General features: G+C 43.6%; 1 protein-coding gene across 1 annotated transcript; it reads left to right on the top strand.

The window, feature by feature from the left end:
- The first annotated feature begins 301 nt into the window (after window positions 1-301).
- On the top strand, window positions 302-20,898 carry ATP6V1D (ATPase H+ transporting V1 subunit D). The gene is made up of 9 exons (XM_073348388.1): window positions 302-488; window positions 7,802-7,919; window positions 9,112-9,191; window positions 10,387-10,454; window positions 12,761-12,805; window positions 13,240-13,343; window positions 13,995-14,061; window positions 18,173-18,251; window positions 20,207-20,898. The coding sequence occupies exons 1-9, from the start codon at window positions 448-450 to the stop codon at window positions 20,346-20,348; spliced, it is 744 nt and encodes a 247-aa protein (XP_073204489.1). The 5' UTR covers window positions 302-447; the 3' UTR covers window positions 20,349-20,898.
- Window positions 20,899-21,501: the final 603 nt, after the last annotated feature.

The following is a 21,501-nucleotide window of genomic DNA, read 5'->3' as shown; positions in this document are numbered from 1 at the left end:
AACTTCCAAATCCGGTGGAGTGCGGGGGGTTCTGAAAGGGACGCACGCGCGCAGGAACTTGCAGAAACCATAGAGTCGAGGACCTCCTGGCGGTACAAACCGGCCTAGGAACAAGTCATGCATTTTCCTTTCTGTCACACGGTGGCGCTGCAGCGAGTGATGGTCACGTGACTACCACTGCCCGGCAGCCGCGCGTTGTTTTGCCCGTACTGTGTCAATGCGCGACATATGCAACGGAGACGGAAAGGCCCAACATCCGGGTCTTAGTTCCGCCATGTTCTTTGCGCCCGGCGTCTCTGCGCTGGGGGTGGAGCCAGCGGCGGGAAGCGGAAGGGGAAGGAAGCGGAGTCGGTCCTCCCTTGATTACCGGTCGTGCTGTCACACGTGACTGAGCCGGGTGGCCGTGGAGGCAGCAGCGGGTCGCGAGCGCCCTTCGCCGCGGTCAGGATGTCCGGCAAGGACCGGATCGAGATTTTCCCCTCGCGGATGTGAGTGACTCGCCCGGGCGGCGGCATCTGCCGGGGCCCCTCCCTGGCCGGAGCCGGGCTCCCCTCCTGGGCCCCGGGGCTCTGGCGCGGCGGCCCGGGCAGAGGCGGCTCCGGGACTAGCGCAGTGACCGGGGAGCGGGCGGGCGGCGTCACGGTGGTATCTAGGGGCCAGTCAGGGAGCAGCAGGACCTCCCTGCTCGGAGCCGCGCAGCAGACGGGAGCCGGCGGGAGCCCGCCCGCTTCGCCCAGTGGCCCTGCCCGTCGCTGCTTTGCCGATGGGATGCCGGGGTGTGGGAGCCACGTCGGCCCCGGCGAGTCGCTGTTCCCGGACCCCTACCCCAGCCCGCCCATCACGCTCCCCCGGGGAACGGCCCAGGCTCTGAAACCAGGGTTGGGGATTCTACAAATTTCGGGTTTTGCTGTTTAGGTGCAGGGGCTGCAACGCGCTGCGTGTGACTCGTCCCAGCTTTGTCACTGTCCTGTTCCAAGGGCGGAAGAGACCGTTGTGATCATCTGCCCTGACCTTCTGTGTAACCCGGGCCCAGGACTTCCCTGTGTCAATTCCTGTTGAACTAGAGCCTGTCTTTTAGAATAACAGCCGTGTTAGTCTGTATTCGCAAAAAGAAAAGGAGTATGTGTGGCACCTTAGAGACTAACCAATTTATTTGAGCATGAGCTTTCATGAGCTACAGCTCACTTCATCGGATGCATACTGTGAAAACTGCAGAAGACATTATATACGCAGAGACCATGAAACAATACCTCCTCCCACCCCACTCTCCTGATGGTAATAGCTTATCTAAAGTGATCATCAAGTTGAGCCATTTCCAGCACAAATCCAGGTTCTCTCACCCCCCCCCCCCAAACTCACTCTCCTGCTGGTAATAGCCCATCCAAAGAGTAGTCACTTTGGATGGGCTATTACCAGCAGGAGAGTGAGTTGGGGGGGGGGTGAGAGAACCTGGTTTTGTGCTGGAAATGGCTCAACTTGATGATCACTTTAGATAAGCTATTACCAGCAGGAGAGTGGGGTGGGAGGAGGTATTGTTTCATGGTCTCTCTGTATATAATGTCTTCTGCAGTTTCCACAGTATGCATCCGATGAAGTGAGCTGTAGCTCATGAAAGCTCATGCTCAAATAAATTGGTTAGTCTCTAAGGTGCCACAAGTACTCCTTTTCTTTTTGTCTTTTAGAAAAACGTCTAGTCTTGATTACATCTGACTTGGGTCATACAGGGCAGCTGGAAGCTGGGGTCACTGTATATATTAGGAAAAGTGTATAGCGAGGAAGGGGTTTGACAACCATGACATCTTGTAACATTTGACTTGGTTGGTGAGCCACTTACCCCACATTGAGTAAAACCTCAGCCTTGCTGAGGTATGTCTGAACAACTGTAAGGGATTGATTTCCTGCAGACATTGCAACTCACAAATACCCATGCTAAGGGTTTTTAACTGAGATCCTGCCTACTCCTGTGGATGTCAAATTCAGCTAATTTGTGCCAGAACCTCCAAGCATCTAACACGTTCCTGTAGTTCTCAGTCCAATACTGAAACCTCTCATTCTTAGCAGTTCTATCAACATAAATTTCTATTAAGTCTGCTCCATGTCAGAAGCACTCCCTCCAGATATCTTCAATGCATTTGCAATGTTTTTAATGAATCCATTCAACTGAGTATCTCTGAGGAACTTACAAGCGAATTGGACTCTGTCTTGTACTGCTACATTAGTCTCCTACAAAACTCCGTCATTAAGGCCAATATTATAACTGGGTTAAAAATGGTCCAGGGTGCAACCCCAATGCATGGGTTGTCCTTGAGCCTCTGGGTGCCAGAAGCTAGGACTGGATGCAGGATGGATCACTTGATGATTGCCCAGTTCTGTTCATTCTTTCTGAAGCATCTGGCGCTAGTCACTATCAGCATCCAGGATACTGGACTAGATGGACCATGGGTCTGACCCAGTATGGTGATTCTTATGATTTAAAAATTGCCAGTGATGGAGAATCTTATATTCTCTTTATGAAAACTGTTTCAGGAGATGATCATATGGCCAGTGCAGATGACTGTAGTTCCCTTGCTCTTGCAGGGGCAGTTTGCAATGTCATAATTCACTTAACTTCCCTTTGTCGCCTTATAACCAGAGATCCAAGTAGCTTACTTTTTTGTAGTGTTTTTATTGAGCAGTACAAATTCCACTGAATGCAACAAACATAAATAAAGGGGATCCTCAGAACCAGCAGTTTTCTGGGTGTGTAAAGCTTGGGCCACATTAAGATATTTTCCATTGTATTCCTTTTTTTTATGGCAATCCCTTTTAAAATATCAAAAAAATCTTTAAATTTAAAGAAAAACATAATATACTGGAAAAAGAAAAGGAGTACTTGTGGCACCTTAGAGACTAACCAATTTATTAGAGCATAAGCTTTCGTGAGCTACAGCTCACTTCATCAGATGCTGAGCTGTAGCTCACGAAAGCTTATGCTCTAATAAATTGGTTAGCCTCTAAGGTGCCACAAGTACTCCTTTTCTTTTTGCGAATACAGACTAACACGGCTGTTACTCTGAAACCTGTCATAATATACTGGGTTGCTCTGCACACATTTTTCTGTTAAACACACAACAAAAAATACAGACTTCATAAACAGAGGTCACATTTTAAGCTTCCTGATTTTGCCCATGCTCTATTTGTATTTGTGGCCTTGGGGGAGAATGAGCATGAAGACTGAGCTGTGAAACTAGATCAGTTCTTCCTGGAGAAACCATCTCAGGATTGAGACTGGTAATGAGGCAATCAAGACACCTCAGAAATTCAGTGACCATACAACTGGAGATTGAGGCCAGGTCTATGCTAGGAGTGCTTTGCCTGGCATAGGCAAAATAAGCTATTCCGGACAAAAGTATAGTTTTTCCAGTATAACTGTATTTACACTAAGGACTCTTGCCTGCACAGCTGTGTGTCACAAATCACAGCTTATCAGAGACTAGTGTAGAGCCGGCTTAAGCTTTTATACATAAAACTGATAAAGAATGGGACGTGGGACAGGAGAAGAATGTATTGGTTTTTGCTTTTACTTGAAAGAGAATAGCTGTATGGAAGCTGGAACATGAGACCTGTGTTGGGAGGCAAACTCTATGCTTGGTGTCAAGGAAAACCATGTATGAAGGCAGAACTTGACATTTACAGTCTTTGATATATAGCTGAGAATGGGGACATTCACTGAAATGCACTTTTCCTTTAATTTCAGATAGAAATTATTAACTTCCCAGATATTGTAAGTACTTCAAGTGGAATATGTAGGGTTCACAGCTAATTGTGTTGACAAAGGAAGTCAACTAAATGGAGTATAATCCCGATTCTCGGTAATTTTCCAGGTGCTGATTTGTCATGTAGTCAGATGTCTTTGACAAAGCATGGAATATGGCCATCATTACAGCAGAACACAAGACACTTGAAAGTTTGAGTTATGAAACTGCAGTCTTGTAATGTTTCTACTCAAAAACTGTTCAGATTTCCAGGGTCGGAGCAACCAAACTTCACCATGAGCAGGAGAGGGTCATTCTTAGTCTTGTATAAAATTGTGCTGACAGCTGCTGCTGTCAGCTTTAATACGTAGGTGGGTCCCGGCACATTATACCTCCACTTGATCTAAGTGGTCAGTTTGCAGTCTCTGCCTACAGCTCCTTGTTGAGAATAGCTGTGTGGTATATGTGGTCCTGAAAGGTTCATTGACTGTTTGACTAGATAACTCCATTTTCGATCGCTTGTCACTCCTGAAGCACAGATCACTAAACATTCTGCAAATGTGGATTCAGGGACTGCCCAAGTTTAGAATTGGTGTGTATCCTCAACATATTTCCAGAAGAATACGACCAATTCTGAACGAGGGATATTTTGATAAAATTTGTTTTTTCTTTTGAAATTCCATTAGTCATAGTAAAACATGACTAATCCCTAGGGGCCAGAGAGCAGAACGCAAGATCTTTCCATGTAGTGTTCTGAGTACAAATCGCTTTGGGAAGAAGGGTTAATGCTATGGGAAGGCATTTGAGAGTCTAGAGTTCTGGATTCCGTTCTTGACTCTGCTGCGTGAACTTAACTCCTCTGATTCAGTTTACCCTTATGTAAAACAGGGATAACATTTATCTTCCTCACAGTAGAATTGTCTTTTAAAAAGCACTTTTGAGATCCTTAATCAAATTAGTGTGCAATGTTAATGTACAGCAACCGAGGCATAACTGACTTATTAAAATTTTGAATAATAGCTGTTGTATTCCAGATCTTCTTCTCTTCTTAAGATTAAAAAATGCATCCCATGTAGAAAGATTATTACACTTACAAAGTAGAGCTTGAATTCATAGCTTCATTCGTTCAAGCTTCATTCATAGAAATGCAGAATCATAGATGCTGGACACAACCTAATAGATTATCTTTATCTGCCTTGTCTGGTTACTGCTACTGAATTGTCCTCTTCACTTTGTTCACTACTGCTCTTGTTCAGTTAAATTTTAAATGTTCCAAGTGATGGATCTTCCATGACTTTTGCAGGGAGCCTATTATGGAGGTGTATTTTTTTTTTCCACTGTTCATTTTTGTAGTCTTCACAGTTGTCTAGAATATTTCATCCAGAGAATTATGCCTAAGTTTGAGAGCACTCTTTCTCTAAAAATGATGAGAGGTGACTTGATTTAGGGTCTCAGCAGAGAAGTAAACTCATAGCAAGTTCTGTTAATAATCTGTCTGTCTTCTCCTCAATTGAACAGAATTTCTTACTCCATCTTGTTGTTAGTAAAGTTTCTTATTGGCATAAATCTTTTCTACTTCAAAGCTGCTTGGTGAAGTCTTTTTGTTCTAGCTGTTCTGGCTTGATGGTAAATAGGACTGTGTTTAATGCACACATGGAGTCTGTTAAATCTTGCTTGGACTAGAAAATGAGCCAGCCTTTGATAGTTAGATCTTGGAAAAAGCCAGCTGGTACATGGCTGTGAAATCGCTGAACCTGTTTGAAATTCCAGGCATTGATTTCTTCTAAAAAGGAGGCTTCATTTTTATTCCCTGAAAGACAATCTACTGTGAACATTCAGAAGTTTCAGTGCGAATTGAGTTCTTGGCTGTTTAGGAATTTATATGGCCTGTGTTGCTGTGGTATCTCAGTGTTTCAGACACATGAAAGAATGTATTGCCTCAACATGCCTGTGAGGTAGAAAAGTGTTGTTTGTTATTTTATAGATGTAGAACTGAGGTAAATGGAAATTAAGGCCATGTCCACACTACCACTATGGTCGGCAAAACTTGTGTCGCTTGGGGGTGTGAAAAAACACCCTCTGAGCAACATAAGTTTTGCTGGCATAAGGGGTAGTGGACACAGCACTATGTTGGCGGGAGAACTACTCCCACCAACATAGCTACTGCCGCTTGTTGGGGTTGGTTTAATTATGTCGACGGGTGAGTTCTCTCCCGTCAGCACAGAGCCGCTACACAAGCGATCTTACAGCAGTGCAACTGTAAGGTCTCTAGTGTAGACATGGCCTAAGTGTTTTTCCAAGGTCACACAGGAAGTCTCTGGGCTTGCCTTCACTGCAAACTTAACTCAAGTTGTAACTCAAGTGTTAACTCTAGCATGTATGCTATGCACTCTCTCTCTGTATCTAGACTAGATCAGAGGTTCTCAGGACAAATTTTTGGTGGCCTCAGAGTGTGGCCACCAACTCTTGCTGGTGGCCACTCATGCTTTTTTCTAAAATGCTTAATTGGCTTTAGGAAAAACAAATAAATATGCACATATACAGGTCCGAATCATTGTAATTTATTTATTGCTAGCTAGTAAGTCTGCTGTGAACAGTGATACTTGCAGGGTTGTTAATATCTCTGTTCACAGCAAACTTACTAGTTAGCAGTAAACAAACCTGCAGGTATCACTGTTCACAGCAGACTTACCCAGCCCCAGCAAGCCTGGGGACAAATTAAACCCTGGATGGGGGGTCGGGGTAGGCAGCAGGGGCCAGGGGTGATGGAATTGGGGCAGGGGGAGAAGCTCTGTAGCTGGGGACAGAAGCCTGAAGCCCTGCAGCCGGAGCCTGAAGCCCTGCAGCCGGAGCCTGAAGCCATATCACCCCAGGGTTTAAGACCAAATCCTGAGCCCCACCACCTCTGGGAAGGTGGGGAACTCACCATTTGCTTGCTCCTCCAGTGTTGTGTCCAGCTGTCCCCAGCCCCTGCTTGCAGCCCCAACAGCCAACATCAAGGTGGTGCATCCAGGAACAATGGGGAAGGGGAGCGGCTGCTGCTTTGTTTCCTCCCTCCCGCAAAAGCCCCTGGTGGCCGCATTTGAGAAATGCTGGGCTACACAATAGCCAAGTTAGCAGAACTCATTAGCTGCTAACGCAACCGTTCTGAGTAACTCAAGCTTTTCACAGTGTGGCCCCTCTTGCTTCAGCAAGGCTAACTCAAGAGGTGCAAACTCTCCAGTGAAGACACAGCTTATGGCAGTGATGGAAATGGAACCTGTGACCTTGGTTTCAGTTCTCAAATCTTCCTCAGGACTGAGTTTAATACTCAGTCCAGACCATTCAGAGGGTAGTACTTGCAAATTAGGATCACTTCCACCTGTCTCCACTGACTTGGAAATCTCTCACAGGATTTCTGAGGGTAGGGAATAACTCCACTTTCTGGACAGTGTTTGCTCTTTTCCAAAGGAGAGTGTGAGCTGCTGCTGAAAGTCTGGCTGCTGTTTTGTCTTGCCTGTTGCGGTCTTTTAAAAAAAAAAAAAAAAAAAAAAAAAGACTTGACTCTTTAGAAAAGCCAACTCTTGTTGGTTTCAATAGACAGACTAAAGTCTCATGAAGAATTGGTTGCCTTTATGGTATTTGAGAAGTGTCAAAAATAAGAATATTAGAAAGTAGAACAAATGTCCTCAGGATGACAATGGGCTAGTTTTGGTTCCTATTGAATGGCTCTAGAGAAGTTGCATTCCAAAGAATTTTGATTGTGTATTGTGTGGCTTTCTATAATGGAATGGCTGAGCAATGATTTGAAATACAGTGCCCGTATGTAGCACTTGTCAGCCTGTTGAGATCTTCAGCTTTACAAACACTAACCCACCTTTTGAGATGGGTAAGTAGAATTCCCATTTTTACAAATGAGAAAATGAGCCACATCAAGTGGTTGCTCGTGGTCAAGGAGACCAAGACGACTAACATGTCTTCAGATGCTTCCTAATGTCTGTCATTTTCCATGTCAGAAATTATTTTGCTTTCTCCTTATCCTTCTGAGTGATAGAAAAAAAATCTATATCTCTTTCCCTGCTTAATAGGGCTCAGACCATCATGAAGGCTCGTTTGAAAGGGGCCCAGACAGGTCGCAACCTCTTAAAGAAGAAATCTGATGCTCTGACTCTTCGATTCCGACAGATACTAAAGAAAATCATTGAGGTAGGTGAATTCAGTTTCTACCATGTCTGCCTTGCTCTGTTAGGAAATTATCTGTGTTCTGTAAACCATGCATTTCCATAGTGCTTCCATTGATATCACTTTCACATAGGTTAGAATTTGGTGGAATTTTGCAGGTAAGCTGCAGTTCTGGTAAATAACACTGAAGTGATTTTAGTTTTTCTATCTGAAGAAGCTGCGCAAGAGGCCTAAGACTCTGTTTAGGAATTTAAACCCCCTCTTCTTCCTTCTCCAATCAGCCATAAATCCTGCTTCCTTCTGTACCCAGAGCTGCCTACAGGCTTTCCTGAATTTTAGAAAACTGGCCAGTCCTGGTGGTGTTTAACCTGCTTCCTTCACTCTCTGGCTTGGGGAGGATGCTGTGGACCATCAGTGTCAGCTGCATGATTAGAAGCAGCAAACTCTGTCCAGCTTGATCTTATCCCTTTTTCTGTAAAGATACAGTGTTAATATGGGTGTTGGTGCACTCTGCGGCAGTAGCAGCAAACCCAAGATTTAACCATGGTCAGGTGAAATGATGCTGAACATGAATTCGGTTTGTCTACTCTTGTAACTGAACTGTGTTTAGCATTGCATTAGTTACAGTTGCTGCTGACAGCCATGGTTAGCAATGTTTCCATTTCATGGTGTAGATAAGGCCTCAGAAGTGTTGTCTGTTTTCCTGCAGACTCAGTAAGGCAGCAGTGCACTGGCTTATACTCAAATTTTTGGCTTCAATATTTTTTTTTTAACTGTATGGGCTAGAAATGCTTAAATCTTATCTGTGCTGAGAAGACTTGGAAAAAACAGATTTCCCAGTAGTTCAGCTGAATCACTGTAAGAAGCTGTTGGAGCCCTCTTGTGCTGTTCCCGTTTTTACTACCATGTTAAATCCTGGGATTCTCAGTTCACAATAATATGGTGGCCTATCAGGGGCATGCCATAAGCAATCTTACATTGTGTATCCATCCTAAAGATATAAAAAGTCACCTTTACATTTTAGTTTTTTGTGCTGCCTCCTTGGTGGGTGTGACCCACTGTTGGGAAACCTCAGGACACAGGATTCTTTGGTCTTTGACTAGGTACAGCAAACAGCTGTCAACGATTAATGTGACATCCTGAGGTGACTGCTTTTCAGCTCTAGGTTGAGTTATTTTTGTTAAGTTTTAAAATTGCATCTCTGGTCTCTTTATAGACTAAGATGTTAATGGGTGAGGTGATGAGAGAAGCTGCATTCTCACTTGCTGAGGCAAAATTCACGGCTGGAGACTTCAGGTGAGTATCACTGATTTGTACTGTACTGCTGTCTGGAGAATCCCCAGCTTTCCTTTCCCAGGAAGAGAGGACAACCAGCAGGCTGTTGGTTCCACTCTTAGGAGAAAAATGGAAGAAAGGAAAGTTCTGTAGTAGATGCTGGGAAAGGGAAAGGCAGCCTCATGATAAATTGAGGAAATATTCATCACTTTGGAAGTCAAACAAGCACATCAGCTGGTAGAAGCAGCTTTCAACTAAGTGTAAATGTAAACCCCTCAGGTGAGTCAGTGGTTGCTTCTGCAGCTTGGACTTTAAAGTGTAGGGAAATGGGAAAGTGTAACAGAAAGCTGGTCTAGTTTTCCCTTTTACTCTGTATTGCTGAGTGGTAGAGGCAGATTCTCCTCTTCCATGATTTCATCATCTTTTCTCAGTAACTCCCAGGGAGAACTACTATGCTGATGACTGTCTAGGGCAGTGGTCTCCAACCTTTTTATGCCCAAAATCACTTTTTGAATTTAAGAGCAATCCAGGATCTGTCCCATTCACTCCATCCCCTCACCCCCCAACTGTCAGGGTGGTTAAGCACTGGAATTAATTGTCTAGGGAGGTTGTGGAATCTATCATTGGAGATTTTTAAGATCAGGTTAGACAAACGCCTCTCAGGAATGGTCTAGATAATACTTATCCTGCCATGAGTGCAGAGGACTGGACTACATGACCTCTCAAAGTCCCGTCCAGTCCTATGATTCTATGCACAGTCACACAAAATCCAACTTAATGCTGGAACCTTGGCCCAGATTTCAGGTTTTTTGGGTTCTTGTGTAAATTAGAGCCATAATATTACTAGAATATTTTTGTGTGGTTTTCTGCCAGATAAATAACTCCTTTTCAGGCATAGATTTGAGGTTGGAAAGAGCCTTGATGAGCCAGGTGTGCAATGTGCGTTGTAGATACTCGGTCTCTTTAGATTTACTAACAGATGCAGTCTCCTCACTTAGTTTCATAGCTCTTTTGTGTTAGCTTTTGATTTCTATGTAAAAGGTTTCTTCATTGAACTGCTAGTGTGGGTGAGCTAATCTCCAGAAAACTCAGTGCCAGAGCTGGAGACTTGTTCCATGAATCCTCGAAGCAGTTTGACTGCTGGTTAACCATTGCACACAACTGATGAATTCATGACTTGATTTTACCCATTTAAGGTGCATTTTCTTCTCTTCAGTACCACTGTGATCCAGAATGTGAACAAAGCTCAAGTCAAGATCAGAGCTAAGAAAGACAACGTAGCAGGTGACTATCTCCCCACCTTTGCGAAGTACAAGTATGTCACAGGCCCATTTATGTTTCCTGGAAAATACAGATGGTTTGTAAACAGAATGTATGTCTCCTCTTCTGCATTTCTCTTCTCCCCTCCTCCTTTTATTACTAGGGACACTTGCATATGAAAATAAGAACTTTGTGGACTACAGATTCATTTGGTCTCCATAATTGTTACAATAAGAAATTTTGCAGTCAGGGAAACGGGAGGATGGCCTCGGATTAAGTCATTTAGTCCACTTTTGCAGGTGCCAGGTATGGTTTTCCACTGCAGCCTATTCTTCAGAGCTTTGTCGAGTCCAGTTTTAATGTCCCGAGCAGTGGGGCTTCCACTGCTTCCCTCAGGCCAGCTACACCATGTTCTAGTAGATATCTCCTGTGTGGAAGTTTTTTAGTATATGCAGCTCTAACTTTTGTTTGATTTCATCCCGTTATTCCTAGTAATACAACCTAGATCACACTGAACAGTTCCTTTCAAATACTTGTGCAAATATATTCCCCTCAGACATCACTTAACCCAGCTACACATATTACGTAGGATCTTTTGATGTTTCCTCAGATCATTTTCTCAAACCACTTAATTTTTGTTCCTCTTCTCTATGCTTCCTTTAACTTATGAACATATTTTTAGTATCTCATCAGCTGTATGAAGGACTTATCACCAGCTTGTTTTGTAACATGCTTCTGTACACAACCCTTAAAATGTCATTGGCTGTTTTTGCTGCTGTATTCCATTACGAACATAAGAATGGCCATACTGGGTCAGATGTCGCCCAATATCCTGGGTTTTGACAGGGGCCAGTACAGATGGGGAATGAACAAAACAGGGTAATTTCAAGTGATCCGTTCCCTGTCATCCAATCCCAACTTCTGGCATTTGGAGGTTGAGGGACGCCCAGAGGATGGGGTTATGTCCCTTACTATCTTAACCATTGGTAGACCTATTAGCCATCTTCCATGAACTTATCTAATTCTTTTTGAACCAGAATATTAGTTTTGGCCTTCACAACATCCCATGCAATGAGTTCCATGGGTTAACTGTTTACTATGTGAAGAAATACTTTGTTATTTAAACCTGCTCCCTATTAATTTCATTGGGGGACCCCGGTTCTTGTGTTAGGCGAAGGAGTAAACAACACTTTCCTATTCACAAACTTGTATTTTATCCCTCCTAAATCTCTTTAAGCATCATTGCTTCCATATGTCTCGGAACATCTTCAGTTATGCTGTGTGTGCATGTGCACCACTTCACAGCAACCAGCTGCACCCCAACTGCAGGATTCTGCCTTCAGAAAGGGAAGAAGGATCTATAAATCCAGTCCCTCATCTTGCCTAAATGAAGTGAGAGTACATAAATTGCTGTCTGGTCAACTTTTGACAATCAGACAATGCATAACTATTGGGGTGGGGTGTGTGTATGTCCTGGACTCTAAAGATACCTGGTTATGCCAGAAAATTCCATGCAAAGTGCTAACACAATACATTATTTAACTGAAAAATTGCCACTCAGAGTCAGGAAACATTATAAAGTTGAATGCTCAGCGCATACCTTAAAACATGGCTCACTTGTTATCAACAAAATAACCAAATACTATCAAACTGAGTCTACATACCTGAATTTCTAATGCAATTTCTGGGACTTGTGTTTTTTAAGACACATTCTACAGTGATGTGCTATGGACACTGCTTATCATAATCTCAGTGTTGTGTTCACCCATTGTTTAATTTGTACTTCTTGTCAGCTCTTTAGGTCAGAAATCATTTTATGTTTGTGTGGTGCCTAGCACAATGGATTGTCTGGGACCTCTGGAGGCTACTGTGAGACAAATAAAGCATATTACAACCCCAAATTCTTAAATTTAAATGCTTGTCTTTAGAACTACTAGACTGATTTTCTTTAAACATAGCTATATGTTTGGGTCTCAATGAGATCTAAAAAACAAGTTTGCAATTTCTATTTTTGGTTATTTGCGTTCTCTTTGCTTACAATTTCTGACTGGAAGATAAAGAAGAAAATCATGGTTTTGAATATGCAAGTGTCTAAGCCAAGTTGGTTCAAACTTAAAAAAAAAAATTGACTTCTAGCTGAGGGAGCATGGAGACCTTCAGCTCCCAAAGAATTTAATGTTAGGAGCAATTATGGGAGAAGGAAGAGACTAGAATTGAAGTTGAACTAACATTAGCTACAGCATGTTCTGCCTTTGTAAAAAATACTGTAGTCTGAGTACCAAATAAAACATTCAGTGATTCTTACACACACTCTTGTGTGTCTTTAACAGGTGTAACTTTACCGGTGTTTGAGCATTACCAAGAAGGAGGGGACAGTAAGTACAAAATGGATGTTTTATGTCTTCAGGTGCTTGCGAAAAATACTTGGGTGTCCTGGAAACCCTTTATCATTGAAACCCTGACAACACAGGAACTGGTAATGCAAGCTTTCTCCATGTTGCTCTGTCAACGCTGACTGGCAGGGGGTTGCCTTTGGGGCCAGAGGGGAGTGTAGCTTTGGTCTGTATGCTGAAATTGCTAATAAGAGGTCACTCCCAAGGTGCAGACTTCATAGACCACTGAACAATCATCCAACAGTAGTGATGGTCAGTAACTACTACTGTTTTCAATATTAGAACTGCTCACTGAGAGGTGAAGGATTCAGCATTCCATTAGCAGTCCCATAAGCGTCTCTGTACTTGTGCTCTGGCAATTTTGTTGAGAGGCTTCATTCTTGCTAATAGCTCTACTGTTTGATGGGTTATTTCAGGTTATGAGTTGACTGGCTTAGCTAGAGGTGGAGAGCAGCTGGCAAAATTGAAGAGGAACTATGCCAAAGCAGTGGAGCTGCTTGTAGAATTGGCCTCGCTCCAGGTAGGTGGGAGCAGAAGACGAGCTAAAGGGGTTCTGGTTTCTCTGTTGTTCGATGGACAATCTTGGTGGCTAAGGATGTAGTAACCCCTTGATCTCTGAGCATTGCGTGTGGAGATCGAAGGGCTGCAGTGTTCCCACAATACTGCAGTTCTTTTTCAGTTTGTCTTCTCTCATCAGAGTCTTGAGCTTCTCTCTTTTTTTCTACCCTACCTCTCCCACACCTACAACTGTTGCTGGCAGGCATAGACACTGCATGTTAATTGCTCCTCTGGATCCTCTTGGTCCTCTGCAGCCTCTCCTCCTGAAAATGTGTGAGAAAGAGACTGAATGGCTGCTTTAGCTACTCACAAGTATAGCTCTGCAGGGCCTTTCGTGGCCAGTTTTCTTACTGTTATTTTGAACTCTTAAGATGCCTGGCTTGTAAACGCCCCCCTTTGGGTTACTGGCATATGTAACAGTAGGTTAGTTACAGTAAGTATTTAGTCACAGCATACAAACATGTCCATGAGAATATACCTGTTTGCACAAGGGCAGGGCGGAATTTAGCCTTTAAAGCAAGCATGCTTGGCTCCCTGAAGCCATCTATGCTTGTTGGATGGTAAAAATACTGTGTCTCATTTGGTTTTGTATTATTTAATCTCACTGTCATAGACTTCGTTTGTTACACTGGATGAAGCCATTAAGATAACAAACCGGCGTGTGAATGCTATTGAACATGGTGAGTGAGTTGGAGCTTTCCCCCTTTAAGACGCTTAACTGATTTTTGAGCTTCCTTAGGAGATGAAGAGCAGCATAGAGTCCTGGCAACTGTCACTCTTCATTGGTCTGCTTTGCTGTTAAGGGGATTTCTGTCCTGATCAGGAGTTGCTATAACAATATTACGTAGGTGGAGAATAAACCAGGAACTATATTGTAAATGAAAATGCCAATGTGCATTAGACACAGGTTGCAAGTCTTGCAAGGACTAGATGAAAGGGAGCTGTACTGTGGTCCATAGAGCATTTGCTGATGCTCTATGGATACCTGTCTAGCCCCACGATGCCAACTCTCCCCTTTGTTTTCAGACATTATCTTGCATTGAGATCTACTAATATTACCTTTGTCATTTTCCCATGTAAGTGATTGCTTTTGTTGTCATAGGGATGTTAAGAGATTTTGAATGGAGTGGGGATGGGAGGTGGTCAGTCGTAGATCCTAGTGAGATCCCTTTTGTGGCCCCCACTGAGACTTCAGTGGGTGGAATCCAAGCATCTGGACCCTGAATGGATCCTGGGGTCCCTGGGTGCAATCTTCTGTTTAGCATCACCCTTCTGAGTGTTGGAATCTGCTCTCTGGCCACCTTGCCCTGCTGGGCAAAGCGCTGACCCTTCAGACTCCTCAGTACTCAAACCCCCTCCCCCTCACCACCCAGAACTCCACTCAACAGGTGCAAAGCTTCTGGTTTACAATATAACTCTCTCCAGGGTACACCATAGTTGTGAAGCAGTCAACACTCTCTCACTTTGTTCAGTCTGTCAACTTTATGCTCTTTATATTTAATCCATGTAAAGCACAGGAGAGTACAGATTACATAAAACAATAAAACCTCCTTAAAGTTAATGTCCTCATTTGCTCACCCTTCCCTTGGGAGATTATCTGTGTTGTATCTGTCAGCAGGCAGGGTCTTTCACCCCCTTGCCTACCCTGTGCCCCTATAGCCCCTTAAGTAACTCTGGTGCAAAATGGCTCTCTCCCCCATTCCCCTCTGATATATCATTCAGACTCCTGCTGGGATCACCTGTTTCCTTTGTTCTGCCTATTAGTGATTTTCTATTACTACCAACTTCTTTTCAAACAAGAAGGGTCCTTGCCTGGTCCTCATTGTTGAGATACTGTGCTCTGCATAGCTCAAGTAGTTAATTTTTCATCAGCTGTTCAAAATTCATTTCCCCTGTCTCTCTTCACTATTCCTTTCCTGAAAAATCTGAGGCTTTTCCCTTTACTGTTGTGGCACTTATAGCAACTCTCACTGTCATAGATCCCACACACATTGTCACCAGATATGTCACAATCAGCACAATTGTCTCATGGAAGTTTTCCCTCCCATTACCAATTACTTTCTTAACTGGGGCTGCAGAACCCTGCCTTGTTGAGCCAGACATGCTAGTCTGCTCCAACACAGACTCAGGGTCTGAACCATGTGCCCCAAAGCTGCAGACTTAGCTGCAGACTTAACTGAAAACAGCTTAAGAAGTGCTCGTCTCTAGCGCCCAGCTCCCAATGGGATCCAAACCCCATTTTACTCTGTAAAAAGCTTATACAGAGTAAACTCAAATTGTCCACCCTCTATAACACTGATAAAGAGATATGCACAGTTGTTTGCTCCCCCAGGTATTAATTACTTTGGGTAAATTAATAAGCAAAAGTGATTTTATTAAATATAAAAAGGATTTAAGTGGTTCAGAGTAATAACAGACAGAACAAAGTAAGTTACCAAATAAAATAAAACAAAACACACAAGTCTAAGCTTAATACATTTAAGAAACTAAGTACAGGTAAATCTCACCCTCAGAGATGTTCCAATACGCTTCTTTCAGGGACTAGACTCCTTTCTAGTCTGGGTCCAATCCTTTCCCCGGTACAGTCCTTGTTCCAGCTCAGGTGGTAGCTAGGAGATTTCTCAGGACTGCAGCCCCGTTTGTTCTGTTCCACCCCCTTTTATAGCTTTGGCACAAGGCAGGAATCTTTTGTCTGTCTGGGTCCCCACCCCTCCTTCTACATGGAAAAGCACCAGGTTTAAGATGGATTCTAGTACCAGGTGACATGGTCACGTGTCCTGTGAGATCCCAAGCCTTTATTCTTCCTGGCCTGACTCACAGGAAGGCTTAAGAGTAAACAGAGCCATTGTCATAGTTGGTGGGAGCCATCAAGATTCCAAACCACCGTTAATGGCCCACACTTTGCATAATTACAGTAGGACCTCAGAGTTCTATTTCATACGTCTAGTTTCAGATACAAGAATGATACATTCATACAAATAGGATGACCACACTCAGTAGATAAGATTTGTAATGATACCTTACAAAAGACCTTTTGGATGAAGCATATTCCACTTATATTATATTCAACACATTAGCATATTTTCATAAAATTATATGGAGTGCAACATCACACAGGGTAATGAGGGCTCTAGAAACGCTTATGGTAGATTGTGCTTCTCCTAGGAAAGCATGTCTTCAAACACAATTTCATATCCTCCATGCCAATGCTTAACTCCTATCTCTCATTTGCCTTTGGTGTCATCTCTGGGCCTGAACTCCTCGTCCCTCCTTTTCCTGATGGTGGAATCTGTCTTTTGCCACTCTGCTGTGTTGCTTGTGTACAACCCTGCTGCAGGTCCCTCTACTAAGCCATCCAGTTTTAACCTCCTGCCACTTAGATTATTTCAAGGGCCTCCTCAAGACCCAGCTCTCCGGACTTCTTTTGCCTTTTCATATATACAAAGAAGCATGACATTGAACTCCATCTTCAACTCCTTTGCACTGCTTACTTCAGGATTCAAGTCTAAATTGTCCCCCTTGTTAAGCAATGCAGCTTTCCATGGACTTGCTCCATCAAACTTACAGGTCTTCTCTTGTCTTCCCCTCACTGCTCACACACTTCACTCATTTAGCAGTGACCTCCACCCTGGTCTTCCAAACAAGCTTGACACTGTTTGTGAGAGAGCCTTCTCCTTTGCAGATCCTATTGTTGGCAGTAGTCTTTCAGAATTGACTAGCTCTCATATCAAAGCTGTGCTGAAAATGTCATCTCCTGCTCTTGTCCTTATGACTGAATTTAATTTGCCATACTGACATGCCATACATACCATGCTGCTGCATCACATGCTGTCTGACATCATGGTCTCCGTTGGCATACAATTTGAATGACAGATATTGCACAACACTTAAATTTATAGCACCCTTTATCCAGAAAGGAGCCCAAAGCATTTTATAAATTAGGGATCTTATCATGCACAACTTAAACATGGCACTGCAAAGTTTAACTTTGCACAGCAGTGCTGTGCAACCATTCAAGATAGGAAGTTGTGGGTAAAAAAGTCACACCCAACAAACTGCTGAAAGAACCAGTGGTAGAAGAACAGAGGCAGAAGAATGCAGTTTCTGAAATAGAAATTTGGCCAATACACTGTGGTTAAGACCTTCATTGTTATGGAAATGGCCTGGGACCTTGACCTTCAAGAGTTCAGGATGTTAGTGGTCAAAGATCTTGTTACACCTTATCCAAGAGAGAGCACCTATTTCAGCACAGTACTGCACTCCCTGGGATATTGGTTCCGTACCTACAGAATCAGGTTTGCCTTGCAGGCCTCCCATGTCAGGCCTCGCCCTTTTCAGCCTCATCTGAGGAGATCACCGTATAAGATTATATGGATGCAGAAAGAAAGCAAATCATTCAGTCTCATTATTGTAGGACAAGGACCTGAAGCTGTGGAATGAAAAGTTTTAAGTTGGACATGGGGGGAAAAAAAAGATTGTCTACAGAAAAATAAACTTACTGATTTCACTACTTAGTTCTCCCCATTCAACCTCCATTGGAAGCCAGTGCAAGCTGGCTCCATTGAATTATTGGCGCAGGTTATGAAATGCTGAGCCCTGTTAAAGAAAAGTTTGGTGTTGGTTACTTGCTCTTAATGAAACACTGCAGTTCTTTCTGTCAGAATAAGGGAGGCATTTACGCTCCCTCAGACAAGCAGATCACTGGGCTGACTTTGAATGTATGAGATCTCTCCTCACTGTACATTCTGTGTTTGCATGAATAATATGGTAGTGATTCTTCCTATGTCTTAGTGATTATTCCCAGGATTGAGCGCACACTGTCCTATATCATCACGGAGCTGGATGAGAGAGAGCGAGAGGAGTTCTACAGGTAAGTGATGTGAATGGAGGGGGTCGTGCTGGCCCCTCTCTTTCTTCTCACAAATTCTCTTTTGAGAGAGAGAAAGAAATGGTAGTGATGGGGTAGAGAAGGAGAACTGTGCAGTAGGCTGGACTATTGACATCCTGCTTTTAGAAACTACCCAGTGCTTATTGCACGTGCAGGTCACCAGTGCTGCCTAAGCACCGGTTCACAGCCACTTCCCTCCTAGATGGGAGTAAACCTCTGCTGTTATGCTGTGTGGTCCTTGACACCCTGTGCCGAGGCCTTGGGAGGGAATGGTGGAGCACTGCAGTGCATACTGAATGTCCTGCTGTAAGGGCCTATTCTGTAGATCTAGTTGCCCTCTCCTCTCAGATTCCATGGGAGTTTGCTCTGGGCCACCTTCCCTAGCTGGTGTGGCTACTCCTGTGTATGCTGTTTCCAGAGCCTTGAGAAGAGAAGTGATGGAGCCACTAAAACTAAACCTTAAGCAAAATGGGGCTTTCCTTGCTTCTAGCTGACAAACAGAGCAGGTGGGGGTGTGATTCTTTCAAAAAAACAGTCTAGTGAAGACTTCAGAAAACACTTCCTAACATTTGCCCTTGAGAGTAATTGCTGTAGGTGCCACAAGGATGTGATGTGATCACAATGGGGGATAGGGGGGAGAAATGGTCTGTGCAATTGTGAATGGGGAGGTGGAGGTTGATCCGCACTCCGCTCTCATGCTATTACGATGTATTCACCACCCAAAAGTTTGAAAACCCTCTCGTTTAAGGGATCAAGAGGCAAACTAGAAAAATACCGGTCCAGAGTGTTTTTGATGGATAAATCTGCAAACTTTCAAGGGCTGTGGTGAGAGAATCTTGGGAAGGTCAAGCTTAATGTGATGGGGGGAAAGACGTTAGTACTAGGTTAAAGGAGGCAGGGCTAAACATTCACATCTTTCTGTCCTATGTGAAATTCAGATTGAAGGAAGCTGGCTCGTTCATCTGTTGTACCCCTTTCTATTTACTTACATTGTTTAGCATTAAGCTTTCTCAATTAATGAACTTCTAAAAAGGCTCTCTACCTGTCTTTGTTCCTTTGCACCTTTATTCTTTCCTTGTGCTGATTCATTTTCCCATGAATCCTACCAGGTGTCTTGGATAGATTTTCTTCAGTCACTGTGGGAGGCCTCAGAGGTTCTCCTACCATCCCTACAGGCTGGAGAGGATTAAGTTAGGAGGCAGGGTGTGGCATTGATTGGCCAGCCCACCAGGGTGAACAGCTCATTGCACAGAGAGGGCCACTCAGTCTTAATCTAGTTTCAAATCAAGCAGAGGGAGTTAAACACTAATCAGCCACTCAGCCTACCCTTTTGGTGGCAGAGGGATGGCCTACTCTTTTTGTGGGTGTAGTCCTGGGCTTTGTGCCACTGGAAGGAAATTATTGCCCATTAGAGGCAGGCAACCTGGTGCCAAGAAGCTGAAGTTTGAGGAAAGGTTAGAAGAAACTGGCCTTTTTCTTGCTGGGGGGGGAACCATTAAGAGGTTTTAAGGTTGTAATTGTGGCTAAAAAAATTGGAGGATAGCTGAAGCCAGTTGCTCAGTTCAGATCTCAGGTTCAAGCTAAGAATAGGAAAGCGAGGAGTAAACTGCATGCAGGTCAAACTAGTTCACTCCAGAGTAACATGCCTATAAAATGCCTAGTGTATACAGGTTAGGTGCCTCTCTTGCTGGAGTAGGAATTGAGGGATCATCAGACAAGATAGATTTAGTATGTTTTACAGGTCAGCATATTGGGGCCCAGAGAGCATCTTGCTGTACCTACATGTAAGCTATCATGTCAAATGTATTGCATCAGCGGTCTTTCCCGGGGCTCCCCAGAGGACTGATGGAAAAGCCGAACTGTTGGAGCACATCTTAATTTCTTAGGAAGAGGAACCATCAATGCAGGCATTAATTACACCCCAATTCTCACTACAGGTTAAAGAAGATTCAGGAGAAGAAAAAAATATTGAAAGAGAAGAATGAGAGAGAGCGGGCGTTACGGAAAGCTGCTGGGGGGGAACATGAACCTGCCAATCTCCTAGCAGAAGAGAAGGATGAAGACCTCCTCTTTGAGTAGCTCTGTTGGATGGGGAGACCTAGACAGCAGCGTGTTAACTGATGTAATTCTGGACATGCTTTCTGGATATTTATGTGGTTCTTCATTTGGTGTATTAGCCTGTGAGCTCCATTGATTGTGGTTTTTCCCAAGATGAGAACTCTGGGAGCTTTTTTTGGTGGGGGTATAGAAGCAGAAAAAAGAGACTAGCAGGAGTCTGGTCTCTAGTGTAAGGGAGAGGTTCTTGCTACTGCCAATCTACCACCACCTGTTTTGCTTCTTAATGGCTACTGAATCTTGACTGCTGTTGATTAAGGATATATTTATAGCAATCATACCCTCCTTTCTCTCCTTCCTACCTTTAAAACATAAGGAGTGTTTTCCACTAAGGGAGGGAAAAAAACCCTATGTGCATGTTAACAGGTGAAAGTAGGTGCTACAATTAACTTGCAAAGTATTAATGATAGAAAAGCTAGATTGTTCAGACTAACCTTGTTGCTGGAAGACATCTTCCATTTTGTGTAACTGTAGGAGAAAATTCATGTGTCTAGTAAAATTATTTTAAATGTTACTGTCTGGTGTCCACCCTAAGGTTTTGCTAAGTAGGAGACAAAGTTGCTACTTTCATGACCCTGGAAACTGTGGCATAGCAGGCTCAGTAACAGTGCAAGCTTTTCCCTTGCTTTGTAGCCACTGTACCTTAATCTTGAACCAGAGGGGCCCACTTCCAGTGCTGTCTCCATGTCCACTGGACCCTTTGTCTCTCCTGAGGTGATGATGAAGTGCTATGGATCACATTCTAGTGTAACCTTGACTGAAATGGCAAAGCCATTTTCTATAGGCCACTGAGCAGCTTTATATAGGACTCTAAAATCCCTGGTGATAGACAAGGCCATTCTTATTATTCTTCTGCTGAGGGGTTAACACAGCAGTACAATACATGCACAGAGGCAACATTATTTATGGCATGTCTTATGTTTGGAATGCATGAGTTTGAAGACTGAGTACATTCCTGCTCTGTGTGGTACAGGCTTACAGCTAGAGCTGTGGTGGGGGTGGTGCTGGACTTCAATTCCCACTTGACTATGAGCTCAGCCCTAATTTGTAGTCTTCCCTATCAACTACATGCATGCCCCTGAGCTGTGTCCACACTGTTAAGATACTTATGGTATTT

Source organism: Lepidochelys kempii, chromosome 6, assembly GCF_965140265.1.
Source record: "Lepidochelys kempii isolate rLepKem1 chromosome 6, rLepKem1.hap2, whole genome shotgun sequence".
In the NCBI taxonomy this organism is placed as follows: Eukaryota; Metazoa; Chordata; order Testudines; family Cheloniidae; genus Lepidochelys; species Lepidochelys kempii.
The sequence above is the reverse complement of the archived record's forward strand: the minus strand, read 5'-3'. Positions and strand labels throughout refer to the sequence as shown.

Excerpts from the sequence above, each read along its gene's own strand:
- ATP6V1D (XM_073348388.1), top strand. The coding sequence starts at position 448 with ATGTCCGGCAAGGACCGGATCGAGATTTTCCCCTCGCGGAT. Across the intron at positions 489-7,801 it reads GAGATTTTCCCCTCGCGGAT|GGCTCAGACCATCATGAAGG; the intron begins GTGAGTGACTCG and ends CCTGCTTAATAG. Across the intron at positions 18,252-20,206 it reads GAGCGAGAGGAGTTCTACAG|GTTAAAGAAGATTCAGGAGA; the intron begins GTAAGTGATGTG and ends TTCTCACTACAG.